The sequence below is a fragment of the Mobula hypostoma genome, chromosome 22 (genome assembly GCF_963921235.1).
Source record: "Mobula hypostoma chromosome 22, sMobHyp1.1, whole genome shotgun sequence".
Lineage (NCBI taxonomy): Eukaryota > Metazoa > Chordata > Chondrichthyes > Myliobatiformes > Myliobatidae > Mobula > Mobula hypostoma.
The window spans coordinates 39,849,304-39,862,019 of record NC_086118.1 but is presented as its reverse complement, the minus strand read 5'-3'; the positions used below and the strand labels follow the sequence as shown (position 1 = coordinate 39,862,019).

Genomic DNA, 12,716 nt, shown 5'->3' with positions numbered 1-12,716 from the left:
AATTGTGTATTGATAAACCCCCTTTCTTCTGGAGGGAATGGCAAGGGAAAGGTATAATTAAATTGGGAGACCTTTATAATGGTGGCAGTTTAAAATCTTACAATATAGTACGATATCTCTAGGTCCCAATTTTGGAGATATCTTCAACTGCGTCATTTGCTACATACAACTTTTGGTTCTACACAGCAACCCCCACCAGTTGCTACAATACTGTCTACTGTACTGGCTGCATATGGTAAAAGTCACGCAGCCTCAACTTGTTATTCAGCTTTAACACAAATCTCTGGGGACAAATTTCTGTTGGGTCTCAAAAGAGCATGGGAAAAAGACTTGAGTGTGACCTTTGAGACAAAGGAGTGGGACAAAATTTGCAAAAATGTCAAAACAATGTCAAGAGACGTGAGGGTGCACCTTATTCAGTTTAAGATTCTACACTGTTTTTATTGGACTCCAGCAAGGTTACAGAGATTAGGGTTGAAAAACACCCCTGAATGTTGGCGCTGAGAGGCGGATAAAGGGGACTTAGTGCATGCTCTCTGGTCCTGTCCCAGAATTCAAGAATTTTGGATTAAGTATTTTGGTGAAGTCTCAGGTATTCAACTCCCTTTCTGCCCCAGACTTTTTGTCTTGGGAGACGTACTCGGGTTAATTGGGGATAAACAGTCTCAAAATTGGATCCAGACAAGTGTAATGGTAGGAAGACAAATTATACTTCGAGGTTTGAGGAACTTGGTGGGGGGGGGACCATCATTTCAGGAGTTGGCCACAGAAACAGCCGTGGCGGCGGCTTTTGAATGCATGTCTTACAAACAGTTTGATAGATTGGATATCTATACACAAAAATGGGGCAATCTCTTATGTTATTAGAGGTCTAAATAGACACACATGGTTATTATATTGATATTTATTTCTGCCATATTTGTTTTTTTATTTTATGGATAATTTTATGTTTTGTAAGCTATGGTTTACATAATTTCAAGACTGACTCAAGAGTTTGGGGAAAAATTTGTAAAAGAATTCAATAAAATTTAAATCATAAAAAAAAAGAAACTATCAAGCTCTGCCTTAAGTACACCGAACGACCTGGCCTCCACAGTTTCCTGTAGTAACAAATTCTAAAAATTTCACCACCCTCTGGCTAAAGAAATTTATCTGCATCTCTGTTTTAAATGGACGCCCCTCTATCCTGAGGCTGTGACTATTGTCCAAGACTCCCCCACCATGGGAAACATTCTTTCCACATCCACTATGTCTAGGCCTTTCAACATTTGAAAGGTTTCATTGAGATCTCCCTTCATCCTTCTAAATTCCAGCAAGTACAGACACAGAACTATCCAATGTTCCTCGTATGATAACCCTTTCATTCTCTGAATCATCCTTGTGAACTTCCTCTGAATCCTCTCCAATCCCAGCACATCTTTTCTTAGATGAGAAGCCAAATAACTGTTCACAGTACTCAAGGTGAGGCTTTGCCAGTGCTTTATAAGGCTTCAGCATCACATCCCTGCTCTTGTATTCTAGACATCTTGAAATAAAAGCTAACATTGTATTTGCCTTCCTCACCACTAACTCTGTCTCCAAGTTAACCTTTAGGGTGTTCTGCACAAGGACTCTCAAGTTCCTTTGCATCTCAGATTTTTGGATTTTCTCCCCATAAATAGTCTCCACATTTATTTCTACTACTAAGGTGCATGGCCATGCATTTTCCAACATTGTATTTCATTTGCCACTTGCCCATTCTCCTAATCTGTCTAAATCCTTCTACAGCTTACCTGTTTCCTCAACATTACCTGCCCCTCCATCAATCTTTATATCATCTACAAACTTAGCAACAAAGCTATTTATTTCATCATCTAAATCATTGTTATACAGCATAAAAAGAAGTGTGCCAACACTGACCCCTGCAGAATATGACTAGTCACTGGCAGCCAACCAGAAAAGGATCCTTTTATTTCCACTCCCTGCTTCCTACCAATCAGCCAATGCTCTAACCATACCAGTAACTTTCTTGTTATACCATGGGCTCCTAATTTGGTAAGCAGCCTCATGTGTGGCACCTTGTCAAAGGCCTTCTGAAAGTTCAGATATACAACATCCACTGCATCCCCTTTATCTATCCTACCTGTAATCTCCTCAAAGAATTTTAATAGATTTGTCAGGCAAGGTTTTCAGTTAACGAAACTATGCTGACCTTGTCGTACCTTGTCCTGTGTCATCAAATACTCCATAACCTTTTCCTTAACGACTGACTCCAACATCTTCCCAGCCACTAAGGTCAGGCTAACTGGTCTATTATTTCCTTTCTGCTGCCTTCCTCTTTTCTTAAAGAGTGGAGTGACATTTGCAACTTTCCAGTCCTCTGGCATCATGCCAGAGTCCAATGATTTTTGAAAGATCATTACTAGTGCCTCCATAATCTCTACCTTTGCCTCTTTCAGAACCCTGGGGTGCAGTTCATGTGGACTGGGTGATTTATATACTCTTAGGTCTTTCAGCTTTTTGAGTACCCTCTCCCTTGTAATGGTAACTGCACTCACTTCTCATCCCTCACACCTTTCGACATCTGGCACACTGTGAGTGTCTTCCACAGTGAAGACTGATGCAAAATACTCACTCAGTTCATCTGCCATCTCCGTGTCTCCTGTTATTATTTCTCCGGTCTCATTTTCTAATGTTCCTATATCCACTCTCATTTCTCTTTTATTTTTTACATATTTGAAAAAGCTTTTACTATCCACTTTGATATTTGCTAGCTTGCTTTCATATTTCATCTTTTTCCTCCTTATGATTCTTTTGGTTACTCTATGTTGGTTTTTAAAAGCTTTCCAATCCTTCCTGCTAAATTTTGCTTTGTTGTATGCCCTCTCTCTTGCTTTTACATTAACTTTGAGTTCCCTTGTTAGCCACAGTTGTATTATTTTGCCATTTAAGTATTTCTTTGTTTTTGGAATACATCTATCCTGCACTTTCCTCATTTTTCCCAGAAACTCGTGCCATTACTGCTCTGCTATCATCCCTGCCAGCATCTCCTTCCAGTTTACTTTGGCCATATCCTCTCTCATACCACTGTGGTTTCCCTGAAATACTGCTACGTCAGGTGTTACTTTCTCCCTATCAAATTTTAAGTTGAACTCAATCATATTTTGATAATGGTCTCCAAAGGGTTTTTTTAACTTGCGCACCCTAATAATCTCTGGTTCACTACATAACACCCAATCCAGTACAGCTGATCCCCTCGTAAGCTCAATGACAAACTGCTCCAAAAAGCCATCTCGTAGGCATTCAACAAACTCATTCTCTTGAGGTCCATTGCCAACCTGATTTTTCCCAATCGACCTGCGTGTTGAAATCTCCTATGACTATCATAACATTGCCCCTTTGACATGCCTTTACTATTCCTCATTGTAATCTGTGGTCCACATCCTAGCTACTGTTGGAAGACCTGAATATAACTGCCACCAGGGTCCTTTTACCCCCGCAGTTTCTTAACTTATGAGGACATATCATATAGTCATATTTGTCACTAATCTCCACATAATATTGATCTGAGGTATACACTTATAGAAAGGAGAGGAAAGAAGGAACAACCAAAAGAAGAAAACTATGTGCAAAGTAGGGAGTGATCTTTTTTTTACAACATATTCATTGACTTGTGAGAATAAAATCAGGCCATGAGGTGTTACGTAGTTAAACTATTTTTCCCAGTATGAATCAAATTGTTCCAATTTATGATTAACAGTATCTTCTCCATTTTGTAAATGTCCATTGTAATTTCCATCCATACATTTAAAGTTGGGCTCTCCTGTGATAACCATTTCCTGGTAAGGGTCTTTTTACCAGCCACCAGCAGTATATTAATTAAATATTTATCTCTTTTCAACCATTCTTGAGGTATATACCCAAAATATGTGGTCTTACTCTCTAAGGGTATTTCACATTTAAAGATGTCTCATAGGGCATTATGCGTCCCACTCCAATAGTCTTTGATAACGGGCATTCCCAGAAAAATAATGGTTTGCATTTTGATCTCCACAATTTCTCCAGCAAACAGGGAGGTTACTATCATAATGGGATTTCTGAGAGGGTGTAATAAAATATCTTAACAAGTTTTTCCACCTGAACTCCCTCCATTTCTGTGAACTGGTACACTTCCATTGATGAAAGCAACATACATCAAAGTTGCTGGTGAACGCAGCAGGCCAAGCATCTCCTATCATTTTGGATCTCCCCCTCCCCCTCCAACTTTCAAATCCCTTACTCACTCTTCCTTCAGTTAGTCCTGACGAAGGGTCTCGGCCTGAAACGTCAACTGCACCTCTTCCTACAGATGCTGCTTGGCCTGCTGCGTTCACCAGCAACTTTGATGTATGTTGCTTGAATTTCCAGCATCTGCAGAATTCCTGTTGTTTGCACTTCCATTGATACCTCTATATTATTGTCCATTCTTCCTCAGATATTATTATACCTCTTTCCTTCCCCCATTTTGTTTTAATGTACAAAGTCGAATGTGTTTTAAGATTTGACAAACCCTTATACACGCTTGAAATTGTATCATTTCTTAATGCATGCATTATTAAATGACAATAAAAGAGGACTGTGTGTCCTAATAATCTAATCTAAATGATTCTACTACCGTTATCTGAATTATATGCTTTTCTAAATAGCTCTATCAAACATGTACTTGCCTTGGTTACATTTTTAACCGTCCTATTAACATATTGTTGCATCTGTAAATACCAGTAAAAGTCTTGTTTTCTAATAAGTGTTTCTCTTTGAGCATTTCAAAACTGAACAGTGTTCCTTCTTACATTATATTGCAAATAGCTGTTATTCCTTTAGCTGTCCAGTCCTTAAATCTAGCATCCAGTTTGTTTGGCGTAAAATCTGAGTCATATGCACACCATTTAAGAATTGCAATGTCTCTCTCTAGTTTATATTCTTTATAATAGTTTTCCATATTTTAAGAGTCCATTTCACCCACGGGTTGTCAATATGATTTATGTAACTTTGTAGGTTTTTATCAGCCAAAATTGCCTGTATAGGGATGGAAAGTATCCTCTCCTCAATGTTTTTCCATTGAGTGTCATATGATGGATTGCACCAGCATATCACAGCTCCCAATTGTGCTGCAAAATAGTAATCTCGAAGAGAAGGTAGGCCCCATCCCCCACTTTTCCTTGGCTAATTGCAAAGTTTTGAGACGAACTTTAGGCCTTTTACCTTGCCATATATACCTTGATAGCATCTTGTTCCATTCATTGAATTGATTTTGGTTAATCTCTATTGGTAAGGTCTGAAAGAGATATAGTAGTCTGGGCAGTATATTCATTTTAATAGATTCAATCCTTGAACTGAGATCAAGAAAAGGAATTAGGTTCTATCTTGGTATATCTTCCTTAATTTTTTTATATATAGGCTGATAATTGCATTCTGATAATTTTGCCAAATCTTTTGGCATAATGGTGCCCAAATATTTGACAGACTCTGTTTGCCATGCTCAAGGATATCTACTTTCAATTTCTCTTGGTGTGCTATATTTATATGAAAGTAGTTGGGTTTTATCTATGTTGATCTTGTATCCTGATAATTGGCCATGTTGTTCAAAGGATTGCATCAATTTAGGGAAAGAGTATGTTGGTTGCCCTAGAGGGATCAAAATGTCATCTGCAGAACAGGCCAATTTATGCTCTGTCCCTTTAATAGTAACTCCCTTGATATCTTCATTTTGTCTGATGTATTGAGCTAATGGTTCCAGATATAATGCAAAGAATCGCGGTGACTATGCACAACTATTTGAACCCATTCTTTATCAGCAGAGCCAAGCCAACCCCTCTGCCTACCTTCTTATCCCTCCAAAACAATATGTAAGCTTGGACATTCAGCTCCCAACAACAACCATCCTTCAACCATGATTCAGTGATGGCTGCAACATCTTACCTGACGATCTGTAATAGTGCAACAAGATCATCCATCTTATTGATCTCATTGAAACCTACCAAATGTTGAAAGGGCTAAATAGGGTGGATATGGAGAGGATGTTTCCTATCGTGGGGGTATCAAGAACTAGAGGGAACAGCCTCAAAATGGAGGGGTGACCTTTTAGAACAGAGATAAGGAGGAATTTTTTCTTTAGCCAGAGAGTAGTGAATCTCTGGATTGCTCTGCCACAGACTGTGGTGGAAGCCAAGCCCATGGGTATACTTAAGGCAGAAGTTGATCTTTTTCTGATTGATCGGGGCATCAAAGGATATGGCAAGAAGGCAGGTGTATGGGGTTGAGTGGGATCCAGGATCAGTCAAAATGGAATGGTGGAGCAGACTTGATGGGCTGAATGGCCTTATTCTGCTCCTGTGTCTCATGATCTTATGGTCTTATCTCTTATACTCCATGCATTGAGATATAACACTTTGCACTGAGGCTCACCCTGCTGGCTGCAATTTTGTCCTATCATCTGCCTGCTTTTCCTGGCAATCTGACTGCATGCTATCTTTGTTTTTTTTACTATCCGTCCTATCCTGAGTCCCTTCACTCCGGTTCTCTCCCCCACCCCCCACCACCAAATTAGTTTAAACCCTCCACAACTGTTCTGCAAACCTGCCCATGAGAATATTGATCCCCCTTGGAATCACTTTTGGACAGGTCATACCTCCCCCAGAAGAAATCCCAATTATCCAAGAACCTGAAGCTCTGCCCCTGCACCAGCTTCTCATCCATGCATTAATCTGCCAAATCATCCCATTTCCACCCTCACTGGAATCCAGAAATTACTGCCCTGGAGGTCCTGCTTCTCAGCTTTCCGCCTCGCTTTCTACAACAGAACTTACAGCAGAACTGGCCAGATCTGATACAGAGGAAGTGAATTTTCCAAAGTGATGAATTCAGCATTATGCTCAGATAGAAGATTAAGCTTACCAGGTTGGTGTAGTGTGAGAGGTCACAGCTGGTAAGTTGGAGTGAAAGTGGAATGAAGGGTTATAGTAATGGACAGATGGTTGCTCAGGATCATTCTTCCGCAATGAATAAAGGTCTTTTTCAAAATGGTCACCTAATCCATGTTTTAATTCAAGAGAAGTGACACAATGACTATTGAGTATAATTCACTAGATATGAAGAAGAAGGTCACTGAAAGAATTGTTTGGATCCCTGGATAGTGGGTAGAGATGATATAAAAGACATTGTATCTGCAATTGTATAGGAAAATGCTCTAAGATGGGGATTCATTGGTCAAGATGCAAGAACGGTTTAAAAGAGTTCCACAAGGAGCAATCACTTCAGAATGGTGGGGGTGGACCGTGTGACTGCTGATGGAATCTCACTGAAGTAGTGAAAATTGCAAGGGAACGTCCATTAAATGTGGAGGCTGGTTAGGTGAGCCCAAGTGGATCTCTATCCTTTATCTGACATAGAAAAGAAGGGTGAAGGCAGAGTGACACAAAATAGATGAGATATAGTAAAGGGCAAAGGATGTGGTAATAGGCTAAAAATAAAGGAAGACACCTCAGGCACACATGTGGAAAGAATCATTATCTGAGCAGATGCACCCTGTTATTGATGCCAATTCACCTTCCCATTCCCATCTTTCTTAAACTTATAGATCAGCAAAGAATGCCTGATATCATAAAATCCCAGAGCTAGTAAAAAGAGCTGCCACCTGATTTTTCACTTATGGCACACCAAAGTTATTGAAAATATTTGCAGGGAAACACTTTGCCACTCAACACCTTTAGAATCTCCTTGCAGTTCGCTCTTCTTTCATCACTTTTTAAAAAGTGTGCCTTTTGGATGTTTCCTTCAGTTTTGATACCAATTTCACCAACATCAATATTTTTCATTCCTGTGACATCCAATGCACATGAGGATGCTAAATAAGGTAAGAGCCCATGGTATTACTGGAGATATACTAGCATGGATAGAAGGCAAAGAGGGGAATAAATGGGCCTTTTCTGATTGGCTGCCGCTGTCTAGTGATGTTCTGCAGGAGCCAGTGTTGGGACAGCTTCCTGGATGGTGAAATTGATGGCTTTGTGGCCACGTTTGCGGGCAATACAAAGATAGGTGGAGAGGAAGGTAGTGTTGAGGAAGCAGGGAGTCTGCAGAAGCATTTAAACACATATTAAGAGAATAGGCAAAGAAGTGGCAGATGGTCATGCACTTTGGTAGAAGGAATAACGGCATTGACTTGGGAGTCCTCATGCAGGATTCCTTGAAGTTTAACTTGTAGGTTGACTCAGTGATAAGGAAGGTAATGCTAGCAAATACAATGTTAGCATACGTTTTGAGAGGACCAGAATATAAAAGCAAGGCTATTATGTTGAGGCTTTTTAAAACATTTGTCAAACCACATGGAGTATTGTGAATGATTTTGGGCTCCTTATCTAAGAAAGGGTGTGCTGGCATTGGAGGGGGTCCAGCAGAAGTTCATGAGAATAATCCTGAGAGTGAAAGGGTTCAGGTATGAGGAGTGTTTGATGGCTCTGGGCCTGAACTCGCTGGAGTTTAGAAAATTTGGGGTGGTGGGGGTGGAGGGATTTCATTGAAACCTATTAAATAATGAAAGACCTAGATAGACTGGATGTGGAGAGTGAGGAGTCTTGGACCAGAGGGCACAGCCTCAGAATAGAAGGATGTTCCTTTAGAACAGATGAAAAGGAGTTTCTTTAGCCAAAGTGTGGTGAATCTGTGGAATTTATTGCCACAGACGGCTATGGAGGCCAAGACATTGTATATATATCTGTAACTCTCGCTTTGGCTCACGCTTAATATAGGGGGTGATAGCCCCGGCCCGGCCAAACTTAAGAAATCTCGTTTGGGTGGATGCTGTGCGATGTGTCTCCTGTTAGAAATCAATACCGCGAAATAACAAACAGTACACAATATGCGATTAAACGATTAAGCTTTATAATTCTTACTTTGTATGGTTAGTAAAGAAACAAAAAAAAAGGGGCCCCAATCTTATTAAATAGTCTGTTGCGCAATGTTGGAGCTCACAAATACGGCCATTCATCCACCATCGACCTCCTCCGATTGTTGCTGCCCTTCGGACCCTCGCTCCAAGTCCACCCCGTCTGGTAGTCTACCAACTCCCTCCATTCGCGTCTTCTCTCCTCATCTCTCCCCGGCAAAAGACCGTGAAAATCTCTCTTCCAGCTCACAAGAAAGATCAACAGCATTCTTAACCCTGTTATCTCTGGTCGTAACGCAAACATTGCTGCTACGGAGGAACCATTACATTATCAGTGAAATCTTCCAGCATGTTATACAGCAGGGAAACCCTACAGCATGTTACATATCAAGCAGATATTGAATAGTTTTTGATTAATGGGGATGTCGATGGTTATGGGGAGAAGGCAGGAGAATGGGATTGAGATGTCTAATAAATCAGATGTGATGTTATGGTGGAGCAGACTTGATGGGCCAAATGGCCAAATTCTGCTCCTATATCCTTATGCAAAATTTATGTAACAGCAAAGTTTTGTTGGAAAAGTTCCTGTCCTGTTTAAAAAAAGAGCTCTACTAGTATGCAGTCTATGAATGTCTGCACTATAAATGACTTGAAATTGTATAATTTCTGGTCACCCTGCAATGAGCTGAAGGGGAAATAGGGGAAGGATGGCGAAAATGGTGGTGAATGAAGTGGAGGTGCCTGTAAAGAAAGCATTAGAGTAGGAGAAAGGAAGAGTGTATATCTATGTTCATAAACAGGTGCTAAATGCTGTCTGATTTCAGAGCCTAATCTAAAATTGTCTTGCAAATCCTTGCCATTAAATCAATTCCTCACTCTGACGTAACTGTCATGTAAAAAATGGCCATCACATGGAAGAAGAAATCACACTCAGTGCATTGGCATTTTCCACTCCTCAGAATTGGAACTGAAGAAAATTATTAACCCCCAGTACATGGCTGTGGATAAAGGGTTGTTGGGCATCTTTTCTGCATGCATTTGCTAATTGATAGCATTTTCATGAAATTCAGGATGAAGCTGCTAAGGATGTGGCTGAAGAAGGAAATGACATGCTCAATTCAGAGCCCACAGGAACAGATACTCAATATGATCCAGGGGATACAAAAACAGATATGGTAAAAAAAACTATAGAATTTCATAAGCTTTTTTCTTTGTTTTATTTCCTTTTTCCCCACATGATGATTATGCTACATTTGATCTATTTCCCTTGTCTAAATATCAGTGTAACCTTGTACAGTATTTGTTAATATAGTTACCTCTCCAGCCTAAGAATACTTATTTCATTCACTCCTTGTGATAGCAGCTTCTACATTTTCACCATTGAAAGATAAAGACATTTCTTCTGAATTTCTTATTTTTTTATTAGTTACTATCATGTTGATGAACTGTAGTTTTTCTTTTCCACACAATTAATACAATATTCCTTATTTTAAAGACTTGTATCATGTCATCTCAGCCTTATAGATTGAAGTAGATACAGTAAATGCAAAGTTATATTTATTCAGGATGGTTCAACCTTTCAAAACTTCTTTGTAGTTTCTTTGGTGCCAGTATACTCTTTGTAGAATGGTATTAGAACTGCACATTTTTCTTTAATAGTGGTATGAAGTCATTTTTTTTTCTGTGAATTGTCACTTACCTATTCTCTTTGGTCCATGATAAATGGAGTGCCACTGTGAAAGTAAACCAGGGAAAATACCGGCTTGTCTCATTGACCACTGTGGGGTTTTACAGTTTATCTCTGTACCACTGGTATTATGGAATAATTTAGCAGGGTAATTAATTTTGATTGATGGGGTATACTATTACTGTATCTATAGAGCTTTATTCAAGTATAGATCATCACCTTCAAGTCAAGAGCAGAGGTTTTCTTTCTTATAACTATAAAATGGAGCACAGCAAAATTAATTTCCTTTACTTACATTTTCCCTTCTGTAAAGACATTGCTTTGATTACTGTTTACTAAAGACTTTGCCATTTTGAAGCTTGCAATCTTGTTTATTTCTAATTTTCAGTCTCCAGAAGATTATTTATTACATCCCAGTCTTCCTTTCATTCCCTTTCTCTTAGTACATCATCACAAGAAAGACATGTAGTCTTGTTAACATCAAACACAAAGTGCTTTCCATTAATCTCTCCATCAACTGGTTCCCCAAAACAACCTCTTCTAATTTGTCATATAGTAACTCTTCCTTTGCTGCAACAAGCTATTATTTACTTATTTGTTCTCAAGATGTGACCATTGCAAATAATGTGAGACATCCCTAATTTCCCCAACTAGGAATCAACACAACCAAATAACATAAGTACATAAGGGTGTTTTATATTGTTATGATATAATATATTCTTCGGGAAAGCTTCATTTACCTGATGGGGGTTGTATATAGGCCCCCAAACAGTAGCTAGAATTTGGTCTACAAATTGCAACGGGAGATAGAAAATGCATGCCAAAAGGGCAATGTTACAATAGTCATGGGGATTTCAATATGCAGATAGATTGGGAAAATCAGATTGGTGCTGGATTTTAGGAGGGGAAATTTCTAGAGTGCCTATGGGATAGATTTTTAGAGCAGCTCATGGTTGAGCTGACTAGGGGATCAGCTATTCTGGAATGGATGTGGTACAATGAACTCGGATAGATTAGAGAATTTAAGGTAAAAGAACCCTGATCATCAAATGGTGAAAGGCCTTGATAGAGTGGATGGGGAGAGGATGTTTCCTATGGTGGGATGGTCTAAGACCAGAGGTCACAGCTTCAGAACAGAGGGGTGTGCTATTAGAGCAGAAATGAGGAAGAATTTTTGTAGCCAGAGAGTGATGAATCTGTGGAAGTCTTTGCCACAGGCAGCTGTGGAGGCCAAGTCTTCATATATATTTAAGGCAGAGGTTGATGCATTCTTGATTGGTCAGGGCATGAAAGGATATGGGGAAAAGGCAGGAGATTTGAGTTGAGAGGAAAATTGGATCAGCCCTGATGATATGGCAGAGCAGACAGACTCAATAGGCCAGATGGCCTAAATCTGCTCCTATATCTTGTAATCTTACAAAAAGAAACTTAATTCTGGTTTTTAACTGTAAGGACTCATCTTGTGTGGAAGATTTGTATATTGGCAGAATGTTCATGCAACAAGAAATCATAAAACTGTGGCTGAGGAAAGTCAGATATCCACCATTCCCAGTATCAGTCCATTCCATCCATTCACAACGACGTGCAGAACTTTAGCCTTTTGATTGTAAATTAGAAATACATTGCCTAAGCTTCTATATCATGCTGCTGCTTTGAATTGTTTGCTTATAAAACCAACCACTTGGATACCGTCTTCAGTCACTATTTGCAGTTCTTATTTTTTGTCTTGTAGCTCTTTTGGGATGACTTATTTTGTTCAACGTCTATGAAAGTCCAACTTATGTGAAGAAAAGTTTAATTTATAAATTTACACTTACTTTAACCTTTTAACTGCTATGCAATTGTCTGTTAATTGCTTTGTTTTCATGAAAATCAGGAGGAAGTTACAGCTGAAACGCCCGAAGATGGCGATCAGATGCCCTTTACTGAATCTTCAGTGTCACCACAATTAGCTGAAGATGGCCTTGGGGAAGCACAAGTCAATATGGTAATGCACTACAATTCTATTGCTATTTTCATAATATTTAGTGAATTGGTTTAATATTTTGTAAATTTTAAGATTAAAAAAATCATCTTCCACAATCTCTTGTTCAATGAATATCATGTATGATTTAAAACAAAGTAATT

The 12,716-nt window shown here is 39.2% G+C and overlaps 1 protein-coding gene across 1 annotated transcript in view; it reads left to right on the top strand.

Annotated features, from left to right (window-relative positions):
* ccdc40 (coiled-coil domain 40 molecular ruler complex subunit) overlaps positions 1-12,716 on the top strand; it is an 85,643-nt gene that overhangs the window by 6,416 nt on the left and 66,511 nt on the right. Inside the window, exons 2-3 of the mRNA XM_063030801.1 lie at positions 9,973-10,077; positions 12,466-12,576. Of these exons, the coding sequence (XP_062886871.1) occupies positions 10,012-10,077; positions 12,466-12,576 (177 nt within the window). The 5' untranslated portion in view covers positions 9,973-10,011. The remainder of the gene's footprint in view (positions 1-9,972; positions 10,078-12,465; positions 12,577-12,716) is intronic.